Consider the following 17,683-nt stretch of genomic DNA (forward strand, 5'->3'; position numbering starts at 1 on the left):
CTTCATATATCAATATTTAATATTAATATTTTCTTAAGATAGCTTTTTCATAATCGTATTTTATTAGTGTTTTGTGTTATCATGTGCACGTGTTCCAAATTTTGTGTGAAATGTCTTTTTAAGAGATTCATAATTCAGTAAAAATTTTTTCAAAGATAAACTTTAATTCTATGTATTTTGTGTGAGTTTTGAAAATAAATTTATAAGGATATACAAAGTTAAAACTATTTTTGTGTTTTGTTTATACTGTTTGTATATTTTATGATATTCATAAAAGGAAAGTAAAACTTACTGGTAGTGTTTTATACAAAAAACTTTTTTAATTTTTTATAAAGAACTGAAAGTTTGGCATTTTGATAGTAAGCAAAAAGTAATGTGCATCTGAGCACTTAGGGCTTCTAGGTGGTTTAAGTGATACTAAATTTTTTATGTGCCAACAGTGTCAAAAGGTTCAGTTTGTTATATTGAAACCAGAGCCTTACCATATTTTTAGAGTCTGTGTTTTCACATTCTGACATGTGTTTTCTGTCAACTGTGCATATAAACAGGTATCTTGCACCATAGTTTCCATTTCAAAAATCTTTGTAAGGTTGTCATGTTCAAAGTATACTGCTCTTTTCTCTGTATCTTCCATAATTCAACAAATGTGGGATGAAAACAGTTTTCCAGCACTTGTTTCTGCTGTTCAATCACACATAAGTGGTCCTTTATCCCATGATTTAACTAGTATGTTGTTCATATGAAATAGTATGAATACCTATTTCAATCTCCAGCTTTTTGAAGTGTGCACTGTTTGAATGGGAGATCTCACTGAAAGCTTTTTCTTAGTGAACCAACACTACTGATTTTATTTTAAAAATATAGATCCTTATTGATTAAGTTGCATACTGTTCCCAAGATATGTAAATGCTTCATGGTTTCTGATTCAATACATTACTCTTTGCTTACAAAAGTTAGGATGCAACTTGTTGCAACTCTCTTCCTGAATGGTCCTAGTGCCCCATGCTTATCCATATCTTTTGTTTTCCAGTGCTATTAAATATAAGGAAAGTCATTATCTTAAAATCTGTTTTGATCTGCACACATCTTTATGATCTGAGTGTATAAATATTTTTCATTAGAAAGGACTATCACATACAATAAATATTTAGTGGCATTATACTAATTACAAAACTCTGTACAGTGTCAAAATGTAGTTCTATTACAGTTTGTTACACTCCAACTTTGTATCATCTGTTGTTGTCATTTGAACTACTAATTTGCATATCAAAACTAGATTTAATATAGTGCACTCAACCCTGCATTAAGACCTAGCAGCAAGTAGTCACTGCACTGTAGATGTAAAGATACAAAAATTGTTTACTTTCTTCAGGGCCATTAAATATGTTCTTCTATATTATGAAAGCTGGTTTGCAGAAAAATAATTCAACTTGAATACTGTTTTTTATGTGTAGTTAAACATATTTAAATGATTTTTTTAAATGATAATATCAAGTATTTGTGAAATTGTAGGCTCAGTTTTTTATGTATATAATAGTTTATGTTGTTAAACCATCCTTTATTTTAAAAAACATTAATAAACATATTTGGGTATCTAATTAGCATCCATCACTGTACATTAACTTTTTAAGCCATTATACCAAATAGTCTAGTCACTGTAATAGGTCACAAGCCAGTGATTAGTCCCAAAAAATGTTTAGCAGAATAAAATGAGAAAAACACTTTTTTCATGAATTATCAACTATAAATATACATATTTAAATGTTCAGTATTGAACTTTTCTAAGTAACTACAGTAGAACCTCAATTAATGGGCACCTTGAAATAACGAACACTGTGTCACTAAGGGCAGACCTTTTCAGTTTTTCTTCTTTTTTCTACTATTTGTAACCAAAATCTTGCAATGGTGGGCCTCTTTATTTCTGATTAAGGGTAGTGTTTTTAATCTTGTTCTCTATATGGGCACTTGATAAAGCAGGCAGTTATATTTTTTGCCTATGGGGTATATGCTAAATTCCAAACTTCCTTGAAGAATGACCAGTATTCAAACACTTGTCATGTTTGCTGAATTACTTCCTAATAACATATGATGGTGTCATTTAAACAGTCTAATGACACAAGCAGGATTTGTTGCTTTATTTTCAGTAGATTGTTACTTTAGTTTTGACAGAAAATAAATTTGAAATATTTAGCAGTTTCAACTCTGAAGCAGAGTACTTTGAAACTTTGTGACCAGTAATGAAGAAAAAAAAGATCACAGCTAATTCACTCTTTGAGACCTCCTTTTGACAATACTTTGTTTCATGACAATAAGCAACCCACATAAACCAAACAAAATTGGGAAAGCTTAAAATTTAAATTTAGCACAGTCAATATGGAATCCAGGTTTTTGTGGCCCATTTTTAATATTAAGAACACCTTGCTATATAGGGCATTTGGATGCAGTCAGAAGGGTTTAATTTAATGTTCTGCTGTACTATGCAATATTTAATAAATGATTATATACTGTGAGTACAATGTGCATATCTACAAAAAACAGACACTTTTCTGATTAGCTGTTCAGTTACTTTCTATTCTTCTTTCAGAAATACATTTGATTATGCTGGGTTGGAGAAACTAATAACTCCGTTTTGTCTTGAAAAAGCAATAAATCAAATATGAACACTGAAGTCAGAAATAAAAATAATACTCTACTCAGTACTAAGCCACAAGCATCATTACACTAGAATGCTACATTGGCAACCAGTCCAAATTCACTTCTTTCTTCTTATGGGGTTTTAATATCAAACCGTGGCATCACAGTTTAGAAACATATTCAAGATGTAAATATTTCTTCTGTTTATGCTGCTTGTGTTTTGTCAGAAGTAATCAAAATTAAGTAGCATTAAATTAGATACATTTTTCTCACTGTTGCAGCCTATAACAACTCAAAATCCACAGAGCTACTTTCCCCATATCTGACTAACTTTTCATAGAAAACCATTCATGTTGAGCCCTGAATGTACATAAAGTATCTATATAATGTATGTATTAATAAATATTTCACAAATATTAACACTGAGTTTGGGTAAACATTTATGAGAATATTGTAAATTTAGAATTAAGTTATCAAATTAATGACAACTAATTCAGATGCTTTAACATTGTTTCTACTGAACCACTATATTATTCATGATTGTTTCTACATCAAAATTTCTTAATATATGAATCATCAACCTAATTTTTCTCCTGTCCAGGTGCTGGTATATTTGTTACCACTGTAGTAGCTGGTTCCATTTGTTTAAGTCAAGAATTTTCTACAAAACGTTTTTCTTTTTTGAAAGACATGGTGTTCTACTTAGGTGCTACTTACTGGACATTTTACTTATTTAGTAAAAAAGAAATAACATTAACAGATGCCATTGGTGAGTTTTTGTCAGAATAAAAGGTGTTTAGATTCTAAATAAATTTCTTTGTAATCAGTTGATGTTCTGTTTTCAGTTGTATGTTAAAGATTATCCCATGTTTGTTCAATCAGCTGTGGCATATACACAAACTTATTGCACAAATAAAGAAAGGAGGAATGATCAACAATTTACTAGAGATTTTGAAGAGAATATGCTGCAGAAGAAATGGCTTGTAATATTCATAATGACAGTGTATATGAATTGTGAATATATTTGGTTCATAATTTAATAAATAGCCACTGTTAAATAAGATCCATTAGTTCATATTTTAAGTAGTTGAAAAAAAAATGACTTCAGTATAATGTGATATAGTTTGAAAGTGTTTATAATATTCATTTTATAGTATTGTTCTAACATACTATAAAGGTAATTTATAATTGTGTTGTCACTAAAATATTTGAGTATCTTTTCCAAATTATTTATGATAAACATAAAAAAGTTATTTTTCTTTTAAATGTTAACACTAGTCAACTAGCACAAAAAATATATTTTCTCAGGATTTTTGGTGCTGTATGTTATCTATATTACTATTGTCATTGTGGGCCAAATAATTTACCAGAAGCTAAAAAAAAGGCAAAGAGCTAATGCTATCATAAATCAAGAAGAGGTTTCATCAGTGGCCAGCATACAGGATGAGCTGGATAATAGACAACCAGGTAATTTTTCAGATTATTATGTTTCATTATTCTTTGGTCTGTACAAGTCTAAGCTTATTAAAATTTTGTAAGAAAATAAAATATTTAAATGTTTTTAAATAAAAAAAATTGACTATTACGATAAATATTATCATGTATAATATGTTGGATACAATCAATAATTTTAAATAAAGTTCAGTGTTCCAAAATATAATCTATTCTATCACAAACAAGCAAACACATGCTTAATGTAGAAAAATTTTTACAGCACCTATCTGCAAATGATGTAAGAGCTGTTTTTAAACCTAAGAGTGTAATGCAATATCTTGTTTGTTAAAAAGACAATTTCTTACTTGAAAACATCTATATGAATTTAATTGTCCTAGATGTAATTCTAGCTTTATTGGCTTGATTAATAGGTAGTTAGAAATTAGTTAATTTAGTGATTAGTAATAATTTGAGTATATTTGTACTTTTAAAGTTCTTGCTTGAGGATGTGGCAAGAAAAATTAAATATGAAAAAATTATTGATTAATAAACTTGAATGGTTTTAAAAGCAAAATTATTAGTAAAGTATGAGAATTATGTTTTTTCATGAAGTCTGTGACTTCCTACCATTATTTTTAGTAAATATGCTTTGCAATTAACATAACTGAAATATTTTAAGTAAATCATTTTAGGAAATTTTAGCTTATTTAACAATTATATTACAGCTGTATTTGTATGGTTTTTAAGTAATCATTTTTATTAATCTTCATCATTCTTACTTTTTGGTCTGATCAAACAAAAATTTGTTCTAGGTGTTTCTTTTTCATGTACCTCACCTGTGGATGAGAACCAACATAGCCATTCCCTTGTTGGATCACATCTTGAGCATTTCATTTCCCAAGTTATAAACACTCCACAAACAAGTAAAGAATATGAAAATACTAAAGGATCAGTGGGTAAATAATTACTAAGGATATGAAATCATTTGTTTCAGATACAATGAGTTACTAATTCTGCTTCTGAAATAGCTAATAAAAGCAGTAATAAATTAGAGCTCTCATGAAGTGAAAGCTAAGCTGAGTGAACTTGTAACTGTCCTTGTTAACTGTCATTTGTTTTAAGAATATGCACGTTTTATGTTGGCTTAACCAAAAAATGTTTGATATTTTCTTAAAGATTAACCTGGCCTGGCATGGCCAGTTGGGTTAAGGCATTCAAGTCATAATTTGAGGGTTGCGGGTTTGAATCTCTATCACACTAAACATACTCACCCTTTCAGCTGTGGGGGCATTATAATGTTATGATCAATCCCACAATTTGTGAGCAGAAGAGTAGCCCAAGAGTTGTCAGTGGGTGGTGATGGCTAGTGCAGATAGCCCTTGTGTAGCTTTGAGCAAAACTATAAAAAACAAAAAAAAAAAAAAAAAACATTAACCTAGAACTTAAAATTATAATATTTATTGTGTTTAAATAGCATTTCAGACTTGTGAAGATGTATGCCTAATTCATCAGGTATTTATGGTTTTTTTTTGAGTTTCACATTATTTTCAGTATTACATATAATGATGTAATCAGTCAGGTATTGTTCGCATTAAAGTAAACAGTTTTTATACTTTATAGATAACTAAAAATATAAAAACAATTAGTCTTTAGGCTACTATTAATTACTGTTAATAAAATATAATGATTCAAAAATTTTTACCATCAAAATACAGTTATTTAAATCAAAGATTCTTGTAATATTTATTTAAAATTGATTTTTCCAAAATGATTCATTTGCCTTTTTGTACAAACTGTTTATTACTTGTGCATCTGCCATTGAGATATTGCACAAGCCTCTAGCCTTGAACCATCTTCCACATAAGTTGCATGTTTTGATGTAATCATTGTACAGCAACAGCCCTTCACCATTAGAGTGTGACACATCTTCTATGCATGGTAGATAGATCCCTATAAGCAATTGCAATCAAAGCTTACTTCATTCTTAAACTAAGCATGACCATTATTAGATGTGCCTAATTTAGTATTTGTTGTTATAGTTACTGTCTTTGTGACAATTTGTTTTTTTAATGCATGCCTATTCTTCAGTTTAAATGTTTGTGAGATTTATGATTTTGATTTCTCACATTTGTTCATTTCTAAACAGTGGTAGGCTGTATGCTACAAGCTGTGCTAAGGTTAGCTTTCTCGTTGTTTTTCAACATTGCCAACTTGCATCCTCTGTTTATGAAGCTAAACTTTCATCTGGCATGAGACTAATTAATGTCCTGGACATTTTTCTTCTTCTCTTTCAACTTCCTGATAATGCTCTGGTTTTGCCATTCTTTTTTGAGAAATGTGTCATTCCTCTCCCTTCCTTTGTCAATTTTCATAATTTTGATCAGCAGGATGGAGCAAAATGTCCTCCTCAACAGACAGGAAGGGTTCTTATATCCTTAGAACCAAACTTTACAGTTTCATTATTGTCCTATCTACATACACCTCACACCTATCTGATTTGTTCTGTTCAGTAGCTTAGTTAGTTGTGTACTTGTTCCATCCATCCATCCTTAGGACATGTTGGGTCATTTTGGCTATCCTTCTTTTATATCTCCACAATGGTGAAGTAAATACCCTGCCTAAGAGGAATTATCCCACAAGTGTCACTCTTTAGTGGGTTTTCCCCTTTTAATGCTTTGTTTGAAGGGACCTCATCTAGGTTTTAACATTTGCACTGGCCTCTTCACTACATAGTGTAGGATGTTAGCAGAGAGGTAATGGATTATCTTGGGAGTTAACATGTGCATTACCTGTGTACATTATTCTTGCTCTTATCTAAGAACAAAGTTAATTTTGAGTGCAAGAGCTGGTGGAGATTCACTGCACGTGGAGAACAAGTTACCCTCCTATTGATGATTGAATCATGTCAAAACACATGATTTAGGTAGAAAGTAATTCATAGTTAGCAGCTTATACAAAATCTTCATAGAAGGCACATGAGAAATAACGATGCAGAGAGGTAAGTAGCTATCAGAAATATATTTAGAGTTAAGGAAGATTTTAACTTTTAAACATATCACAATTTGCTACTCAACAACCATAAGAACTTTTTTGGAGTCTTCATAGTAACTTGATAATTACTAATTCTGTAGATATATCATGATATTTAGTGATTATTTGAAATTCACAATATAAAAATTCAAAAAACAAAGAGCTAAGCATGGTCTTATTGCTGACGAGCCTTGACTATGAATCCAAGGATTCATGGTTTGGAGTGCATTGTCACAAAAAATGCTGTACTATTTGGGGCCATGATGCACTATAAGAGTGACTATTAAATCTAATCATTCAATTACAACAAGTAGCCCAAGAGCTGGCTGTAGGTGCTACTGACAAAGCTCCTTCCCTCTAGCTTATTAAACTTAGTGATGACCATGAGCTGATAATTCTGGTGTAGTTTTGTGTGAAATATATCCTAAAACAAAAAAAAAAAAAAATGAAACTCTACAATGTAGTTTTATGTATTTGTGTAGAAAAGATGTTAAAGAGTCATGATTTTCACCTGAAACCTTTGATTTTCTTACAATGTAGATTTTGGGTAAATAATTAGTCAGTTAAAAACGAATTAATTCATGATTTATATTTGAGTTTAGTTATTCAAACTGTACTAGTTACATACACAAGAGATAGGACAAGCCAACATGAAAAACTTTTCTCATTTATAAAATTATTGTAAATTTTCTATGTTTCACTCAAACAGGTGCTAGGCATGGCCTAATGATTAGAAAAACCACACTGTGAATCTGAGGATCCACAGTTTGTAGCCCAATGTTACAAAAATATACTTGACACTTTGGGTGCATTATAAGAGCAGCAGATGTCTCCCCTCTAATGTTTTAATTCAAAATTAGTGATAACCATATTTAGTCTTGAATGAAATTTTGAAACTTCTGTTTACTTGTAGTGAAATAATTTTGTTTTGAGTATTGATTGTTGCAAAATAATTTCAGGTTAGTTCATAAAACTCTGTACTGTTAGTTTTTGAGAGCTCTTTGAACTACAGTTTGAATTTCACTGTATTAACACTTTGGTCAAAATAAAATTTAAGTGTTCCAAGAAGAAACTTAGCTTTTGATATACTAGGATGATGTAGTTTTCTAATTAGTTTTTGCCACAAATAAAATATCAATTTCTTTGTGGTTCTAGAAAGGCTATATTTACTGCTTGTGTATAGGATATTGTTATAGTTATCTTTCAGACATTATTTTTGAATGTGTAGTGTTTCATTGAAATATAGTTCAGTTTTGTTTTTTAATCATTAAGGAGTAATTTTGTGTTACAGCAATACTCATTAATAATCTGAACTAAAAAGTTATTTACTGTATTTAATTTCTAAAGAATTTAGCAGATTTTCAAAACTGTGGTTTTGTATTATTTCAATGGCTAATAACTTCAGTTTGTGATAAAATACATTACCTTACGTAAAGAGCTATTCTCGTTTAGTGCTGCACTCTATATATAAACGTTTTTTTGCATCCTCTATAAGCCTTGACTAATTTGTTTTCATAAAAGTTTTAATGCCTTCTTGAGATACATTTTTACTTCAAGTGCATTTCTCATCATCATGAGAACACAACACACTCACTCTATTCAGTTCTACTGAACTATCACTTCACACTTGGCATTACTCATGTTACAACATTTAGTTTTAGGTCTCTTCAAGTGTTTTACTTTCATTTTTTCCATACCTTTGTGTTAATTTTTCACAATAAATTTACTTTTTATTATACAGTAGTAAAATTTGTAACTTGCTGAGTTATTCTAAAGTGGAATTATTTTATATTTATATCTGGTTATAGAACTTATTAATTCATTTCAAGAACTTTTTTTGTTTCTGCCAACGCAGTTGTGTTTGTTTACTTATTTTGCATTATGAATTCTTTCACCACTCCTTAGGTTATATGTTCTAATAGCAGATTTGTATAGGCTATAGGTTGCAGGACTCTGTGGGAACATTTTTAGTTGTACTTTTTCAGATATTTATTGTCCAATTAACTGACTTTTGTCAGGCCTCACCTCAAGTTTGGGGGCCCACACGTTTGGAATGTGGTCTGGCAACTTTTGAAAAATAGGATGTTCTACTGTTATGGTTTTAGAATAATTTTATTGCAAATATTATTATCATTCATGGTTTTTATTTTAGGATTACCTGTAATTCATCTTAATGGTGTATCAATCATTAGTTTAACTATATTGTTTTTAATTCTGTACATCATATTACATTTACATTATTGTTACTTTTGTTACCTTAATTTTATACAATCATGTCTATTTCATTTTTTTCTATTATTTATATTTTATCCTTCTTCCTGTTCACTTGATTTGTATGGAACCCTTCAGATGGAGTCCACACAATCTTCTGCCAATACTGTGCATAATTATTGTTAGGTTAAGTTTTCATTTTAGTGCTTATTGTTATCTTTTGTTCTGTACTTTTCATTTAGTCTTAACAAGTGTTTATTATTGGTTTAACTGTAGTTCTTCTGGTTTAATCAGTTATTTAAGTAAAATATCTTGTTTGATTATGCTCAAGTATCTTTTATTTTCAGTTTACCTTGATTCCAGTTATGGGTTCATCCATACTTAGGTTAAATATATTTTCTTCAACACAAAGGTTTGTTTATTTCGTTATACAATTTCTTAACTTTTTCACTAATCAATCATTTCATTTTCATCTTTCTTTATCATTTATATTTCTTACCATTAATTTCATTTGTGAGAGCTCCTAAGGGCTAAAGCTTATTCTACCTGTTCTCAATATTGCTCATCTTCCTCCTATAATGGTTAAACTCATTTTCCGACAACCTAGATTGTATCAGTTCTTTTCATTTCTTTGTCTGTGAGTTTTTTGTTTATCTTCCTCCCTTACCCATTCAGTTTGGACTGTGATTCAATTGGCCTTTTATTCTTTGTCTCCTTCTTCCCTTCATTACTTCCTGGTATCTTCACTCAGGTCATGCACCTTCCCTTTTCCTACATGTCTACCCTGCCATCTTTTGGAAGTACTTTGTATGTCGAGTACTGGGCCTACATCTCATATGTTCATATCCCATTCTCTGCTTTGGGTAGCTGTTTCTTCCTTATCAGGGTACCGTCATCAACCTTTGCCATTGTTATTCTTTCTTGAGACTGTAAATGGGTAAATTACCTTTTAGTGTATATTTATCTTAATATTTAGGGGCATGTTCCTCTTTTTTCTTTTATGGATTCTTCTCTGTAGGGAGTGATACCTGTTTATGTATACTTAAACTATTAAAAGCACTGTAAAACCCTGATCACTTAACAATTATAATTACATGGCTAGATAATACACACTGGATAGATAGGGTGTTCCACAAGTTTTCTTGTAGATTTATCCTTGCGATATGTTTGCCTGTCCCAAACCTTACTCACCTAGAATAGGATAACAGCCCATCCCTGCATACATTGTACTGAATATATCAGTATGATGTGCTTTGCAAAATAGGGTTTTGTATTCACCCACTGAATTATCTCGGGTTTTGTCATTAAACCAAACTCTCCACCCTGCTTTTCTCTCTTTTTCTAGTGAAGTTTAAGAGTTCATACCACTTGCCAGCTCTAAGCTGCTGGGCCATGGAGACATTCTCCTTAATGTGTTATTGAGATACAAATAATATATATAAATGATTACAAAACTATTCAGTTGAGAATATGATGGTGATGTTCTGCTGGTGTAGATGACAAAAAATCCTTCGCTATGTAACACGGGAGTGAGCCATTAAAATTGCAGTTTACTCCTTGGATTGTGATTCCTTGTTCTATCTCTCAATGTGGATGTTGGTTCTTAGTGGCTGGGTTTTGGATTTAGAGTTTTACCAATCAACATAAGTTTTCACATATGAATCACAGATATCTATTTTCCCTTACTCATTTATTCTTTTTACTTCAGCTGTGTTACAGTTTATGGTAGAGGTACTTGGATATTCTTTGATAGATTTTTTTATGCAGAGTATTCCTGATGAAACTTTGTAGAATGGATGGCAACTGCCTGTTGTGGAGACACAAATATAGAGGACAACATTTCAAAAGTCTTCTGCCTTTCGTCTTCAAGTCCATACTTGCATATTATTATGGCTCTTTCCTTTCCACTATTCCTCAATGCTTATTCTTCTAAGGATGTCAATGCACTTAGGATGGTTCTGGTCATTAAATCTTTTGTGTGAGAGCGTGAGATGGTTTACATTACACAGACGCATGTTTTATGCTGGATATCAGGTTATTGGATAGATCATTCAGTGTTGCACATTATTGTCATGTGCCCATTCATATATCGGAGGGGTACAAAATTCCCTCCAGTCTCAAGAAAATGAGGTGGAAAGAGTATGGTCCTCTTTCTTACTCCCAGCAGATGGCTGAGCTTTGGATTGTAGTTGATTTACCAGTGGTATAATCCTCATTCTACTTCCCCTTTCCTTGTTTATGTCAGTTCCCAGCAGTATGGATTTTGGATGTAGTTGAGTTGCTATATACTGTTCATTGTGCTCAAATCATTCTGTAACTATTTAAAGGCACATCCTTTAATTGTACTCAATCTTATGTTTTCAGGGATTAAGTTTCATAAATGTTGTATGGCTTGGATCACTATTCTGCTATAGTTCCCTACTATTTGGTAGTGCTCCTCCATATTTCGTCCTGTAGGTGTAACATCTTTCCACAATGGGTAAAGAGTATATCTGGTTCAAAAGTGATGTGGCCTTCCACATACGAACATCAACATCAAAAATCTTTTGGGAAGAGTCCTTCAGGTGCTTTCAAATGATGCTTCATTCTTTCCCTCAAATTGGTCTCTCCACCTATTCATTGTGTGATATTATCTAGTTATGTGAGAAAAGGTAATGTACTGTATCAAAAGTTAAAGTTTTCTTGTATTGAGAATATATTTCTGATAGGTATTTACCTCCTTTCACACTTTCCACTCTTCCTTCCCACTGAAAATTGGTGCTTCCATTTTCTACCAACACTCAGAGTGGTAGTTTAGTAGAATCAAGCAAAGGGAGTTTTTGTGTGTCAAAGGGGTATGTCATACTTTTAGTGTTTGAGAGTTGGCATGTGATGATTTGCATGTAATTGGAATTAGTCATTCCAGATGGGGAATAGTTTCAAGGCATTTGGCATGTGCTTAAACTTTTTTTTCATGTAGAGAGCAGCACTGATCAAGAATAGCTACTTATGTGAGAGGAGATAAGTATCTAACAGAAATAACTTTTGCACAATATATTTTTCTTGTTTTTAACTTGCTAGCAACTAGAGAAGTTGCAGATTGTGTTCCAAGGGAACTGTTAACTAACTCGATGGAAATATCTCCATGGAAGGATTTTCTTTTGCATCTATCACCATTTGAAATTCAGGAATGGAATAGCAAAAGCTGGTTCTTTCGTATATTTGAAGTAGTGAAGGTAAATTGAAATAATTTAAGTTAAATTAAAGTAACTCCTTCCATGTTAATAAAAACAGATGCTTCAGTCACCACTTAATAACTAGCTTTACTTTGTAAGTGTTTATAGTTCTTAAAAGTTATAATACTGTTCCTTGAACAAGTCTTAACAAGATAAAACAAACATAAAAGTTTGAGATTATTTTTCAGCAATTTAATTTTATATTTGGAATGTAAAGTATGATACACAGACACAATTCAGTCCCCTGTGATACAGCTGTAAGTCTACGGATTTACAACGTTAAAATCTGGGGTTCTATTCCCCTTGGTGGACTTAGCACACAGCCTGATGTAGCTTTGCTATAAGAAAATACACACAGATACAATTCAAAGAAAAATTTGAAGACATATATTTTTCTTATTGTATTCCAACTGAATACTTGCATATAGATGTCAGAGGATAAATATAATCTTATTCTTCCCATTCTGAGGATGGTTGATATTACACTTCTAAGAAATCAAACCATATTTCAAGCTATTTTTTATTATTTTCCTGGTTAAATCGTGAATACAAATGTACAGTTTACCTATTTTAAGTTAGTAAATTCAATATTGTGTTGTTTTCATTTCATAAAATGTTAAAGTAGTTTTCACTTTCATATAAATTAAAAAAAAATTTAAAACTTAATATAGTTCACAAAAAACATTTGTTGTTTAAGTTTAGTGGATTGTTTCTACTCCAAGTTTTAACTTGTATGATAAAAAAAAAAGAGTTCATCATTGCAAGCTTAGCAACATATACAGTAATATCTTGATATGAAGAAAAGTCTTTCAAATAATGAGAAAACCTAAAAGTAATAGGATAAACCAAGTGATGACTAACTTTTGTTTAAAAATAAGATACGTTAATGATATTATGTTCCATTATACAATGATCAAACAGTTCAAAATCTGTTTTTTATTTTTTAGGTCAAAACGTGGTTCTGTACTTTATTCTAATTAAAGTTTTAATAACCATGCTAGCCATCTCAAGAATACAGAGAAAAGTTTATAAATTTAAATGGCTATTATTAAGTGTTATGAAATTTATAATGTAGTTATTATTAGGTTAGGTGTTTAAAATTTTTTAGAAAATGTATAGTTATTAGGTTGATAAGTCTAAATCCATTATACTAAGGGGAATGTGTTGGCTCTATAGTAGAGCACTTGACTTTTCAACTGAAGAGCTGGGTTTGAATCCATGCAACACTACAAAATATTCCCTGCACTTTAAAACTCTCAGTTGATAATAAGAGTGGCAGTCAATACATATAATAAGTGGTACAGTGCTGTTAACTGGCTGCCTTCCCTTTGGTCAGTAGTTCAAAACTGTGAATGCTAGCAGGTAGCTTCTAACAATAGCTTTGCCATAAATACAAATACATTGTTAAATGTTTACATAGGCAAATCAGGATACATGGAAAACAGTCAAATACAGTATTTAGCTATTTTTAGTTATTTTTGAAATAAAATGTAGTATACCAATTCATGTTGTAAGCTTTTCATTAGATAATACATTGTAAAATCTTATCCATATTATGTATTATCACTATATTTTCATAGCATCACATTGCCTAATCAGAAAATTAACAACAACAACAAACAAACAAATATTCAGGATTTATCAGTTTGATTATGTTTCAGATTACTGAATTTTGATCAGTTACTTTTTTATTACTAACAGTTTTATGGTTCCCACTAGGCACCTGTGTATCTCATTCTGACAGTGACCACTCCAGTAGTTGATTATAAAAATAACAGAGATAACTGGTGCCGTTACCTTAATGTCTTACAGAGCTTTACAAGCCCTATGGTTATCTTCACAGCAACTGGAAGTAAGTATAGTTTTATTGCATATCTTAATGGATTAGTATATTTATTAGAATGCAAACATTAATCAAATTTGTAAATGAATTAGAGTTTAACCATCTCATCTCAAAATACATTAATATTATTTTCAATGTAGTTTCTTCTTAAACAAACTCTAATATGTGCAGAAAATGTATGCCTTTTATAATTTATATAAATACACTGCACAACAATTTTTTTGAAAAGTTTTTGCTGATCAATTTTTGCACAAATATAGTTTTGGTTTTGCTTCATCACGTAGGAACTCTGAGAAATAGACAGTTAACTGTTTACTGGCAATGACATATTTAATTGTGTTTGTTTCTAATACGCTATTAAGTTTAAATTAATTAAAAGTGTTTTGCTCCTGATTTTCGTTTGTATTCAATGTTCGGTGCATAACGTTGCAGTGTCCAACAGTAATCAACAAGCATTGACAGATTCCAGTTGCCCTGATATCATTTTTCCATTGTAGCAATGTCCTGGTGAAACCAAGATTTTGATGGCAAATTTGGATGTAATTTTTGTGATCAGCAGCCAAAAAATCTATAAGGAACACTCAACAGTGTTCAAGAAGCAAAAACTGTGTTGTGCAGTGTTACAATAAACTTCTACAAATTGTTCAATGCTATCAAACAAGTTTCTATTAGAAATGGTGGCTGTATGTGGCCAGTGTTTTTCTTCCTACATGTATGATACCCATTTATGTTATATACTCTTTTCTTTCTGTAGTATATGTATGGACCTTAAACCTTTCCACATTTATTTTTATTTAGTTACCATCAACCAATTGTACCTAACATATTGTCAAAAGTGAGCCATTTTTTTTATCATGTGTGTATATATAATATATGTGTGTGTGTGTGTAAATAAGTACAAAAATATGAAGTTGATAAAATAAAAAAAGTAGACTTTTACAGAAAACTTCCCTTTAAAAACTATGGTAGTCATTTATTTACTTTGCAACATCAAGTCTGTAAGTTAATTTCTAGTTTGAAAACTCATTTACTCAAAATATTGCTAGGTAAATAAATTACTTCCATTGTTTTTAAAGGTGATTTTTCTCTGAAAAAGTCTATTTTATATACATGTATAATTTTAATTTCACAGATGAAAAGTTGTTGTTGTAATCATTTACTTTATTTTGCACAGAATTTTCAGTGGTGTTTGGTAACGTTTTCCCACTGTGGGTTTTGATGAGTCTAATATCTCTACTACTTGCCATTCTGGTGTTTATTACTTCATCCAACCACACACCTCCAGTGTATCATTGGATTTTTGGTTATGTGGGCTTTGGCGTGTCGGTAACCTGGATTTATACCCTAGCTAATGAAATTGTTTCATTACTACAGGTATATTTATTATACTTGTTTAGGTTAAATTTTCCCTCTCTTTACATTTTCCAAATAATCATACACTGAAGCTATATTCAGTTCATTTGTTTCTCTACTAGTTCAAAACTGACATACATACATACAAGATCATTTGTTCAAGAGATTGCTGGATTTAAATGGATAAAAGAAACTGTTTACAAATAAACACATGAAAGCTAATATTTTGTAAGTAATCTTGTTTTTCTTTCCAGCTGAATAAAGGAAAAGCTTCCGTACTAATTTTCAGTCATGAAAGATTCGTCATCGTGAGGAACCCATCAATATTTTTTGAGAAACACAATTTGTGTTTTAAGCTATCAACCAACAAATTATTTGTAAAGCAATTTGAAAAAGTAATTTTTACACAGCATTTCAAAATTACTCTTTCCTTATATTGTGTTTCATTAATTTATCTTGCTAATCAGTTGGTACTGATAGAAATTACTTTACTTTTTATTTTGCATGAGTAAAGAATGTTAGAAACAAACCATGTATTTGTAAGTGGGCTAATTTAGATATCACATTAAGACACTATACATTGAACGATTTTTTTGTCACATGAAGTGTATGACTTTTTCTTCCAAGAGAGTTCATCATTCTATGATTACTTATCAGCATACCCACATTTGAGATTTTACAGACAAACAGTAAATATTTTAAAATAATTTAAAGTTTGGCTGTTGTTTATTATATAATTGCCATTCACACATACATGATTTTGTAATCAAACTTTATGCAATTAAAAATATTTCTTTGGCTAAACTAGAACTTACATTTGAATACATATATACATTTGTATTTTTTTTGTTTTTTTTTTTCTTAAAGGCAGCAGGAATATTGATGAATCTGAGTGATGCTGTTCTTGGACTAACTGTACTTGCTTGGGGTAATAGTCTGGGAGGTAAGATGTTTGGCCCAGTTTATCTATCATAGATACATCTTCAATTACTAAAATTATGAAACTGACTAGGTATTCAGTACTATTTTACTTTGGTCTTCTGCTTTTGAAAATGCAATTGTTTCTATTGTATCCTTGTGGTTAAAAACATAATTACATCCTTCTGTAACTGTAGAAATTTTAAGTCACATTAGGGTGTGAGTACAGTGTGTTTAGTTATGGTTATTTATATATAGTTTGTTGCACCTTGGCTGAAATGGGTGTTTAGTGGGATGGGGAGTTAAACAAGCAACCTGTAGATTGCAAGTTGAGTATCGTAACAGTTTGGCCATGCCAGGCCCCAGGTTACAGAGAGAACTGTTAGGACTATTCAATATGAATTTCTTTTACATATAGCCCATTAGTATCCAAGCAGGCAAGATGTAAACCATAAAATATCACAATATTAACTATATCATGACTGAAACTTTGTGCATTTAGCAGAAAATATCAGTATTAGGTTGAACTAACTTTATTCATGATAATAATGTGGTGTAAGTGTAACATAGATTCCAAACAGACTAAAAGGTGGCTTGTTGGATTTTAGCTTATTTGAAGTTGATTCATTGATGTCAACAAAGAATACTTAATGTTTGTGAGATAATAACTCTTTATGGTACCTGTAAATTGTTAACTATTAACTTTTAAACAGATGGTCAGTGAGGTGGTCTTTGATAATAACACCACTTTGTAAGTTGGAGATTTTTATTCTTAACTTATTACTTTGTGCTTTAACCAGAACATGGTAATAGGGTTCAAGCAACCAACTGACATATGATTTGTATATTTCATATATGCAAATAAATGATGTTGTCACATACTGTATTTTACTGCTTTCTTTATAGAAGTTGATTTCTATTTTGTCATATCATGAATGTGATATGATTGGTCGTAGTTAAAAGTTTATTTTAAATCTGAATGAAGTTTGGAATTGCACAAGCAATCTGCCATGGTCACTAATTTTGGACTGTTTACTAGAGGGAA

At 30.9% G+C, this 17,683-nt stretch overlaps 1 protein-coding gene and 1 long non-coding RNA gene across 4 annotated transcripts in view; one reads left to right on the forward strand and one right to left on the reverse strand.

Moving 5' to 3' along the window:
• LOC143239200 (mitochondrial sodium/calcium exchanger protein-like) overlaps positions 1 to 17,683 on the forward strand; it is a 58,190-nt gene that overhangs the window by 33,612 nt on the left and 6,895 nt on the right. For all 3 annotated transcript variants that reach the window (XM_076480095.1, XM_076480093.1, XM_076480094.1), the window contains 7 exons: positions 3,236 to 3,403; positions 3,943 to 4,101; positions 4,881 to 5,024; positions 12,370 to 12,524; positions 14,244 to 14,376; positions 15,542 to 15,741; positions 16,588 to 16,663. In XM_076480095.1, the coding sequence (XP_076336210.1) occupies positions 3,236 to 3,403; positions 3,943 to 4,101; positions 4,881 to 5,024; positions 12,370 to 12,524; positions 14,244 to 14,376; positions 15,542 to 15,741; positions 16,588 to 16,663 (1,035 nt within the window). The remainder of the gene's footprint in view (positions 1 to 3,235; positions 3,404 to 3,942; positions 4,102 to 4,880; positions 5,025 to 12,369; positions 12,525 to 14,243; positions 14,377 to 15,541; positions 15,742 to 16,587; positions 16,664 to 17,683) is intronic.
• Positions 242 to 10,232, reverse strand: LOC143239201 (uncharacterized). Its single transcript, XR_013021054.1, has 3 exons — positions 9,977 to 10,232; positions 5,340 to 5,467; positions 242 to 1,032 (listed from the first exon to the last, which is right to left on the reverse strand). It is a non-coding gene; the product is annotated as an uncharacterized LOC143239201 (long non-coding RNA).

This window comes from Tachypleus tridentatus, chromosome 13 (genome assembly GCF_004210375.1).
Source record: "Tachypleus tridentatus isolate NWPU-2018 chromosome 13, ASM421037v1, whole genome shotgun sequence".
Classification (NCBI taxonomy): domain Eukaryota; kingdom Metazoa; phylum Arthropoda; class Merostomata; order Xiphosura; family Limulidae; genus Tachypleus; species Tachypleus tridentatus.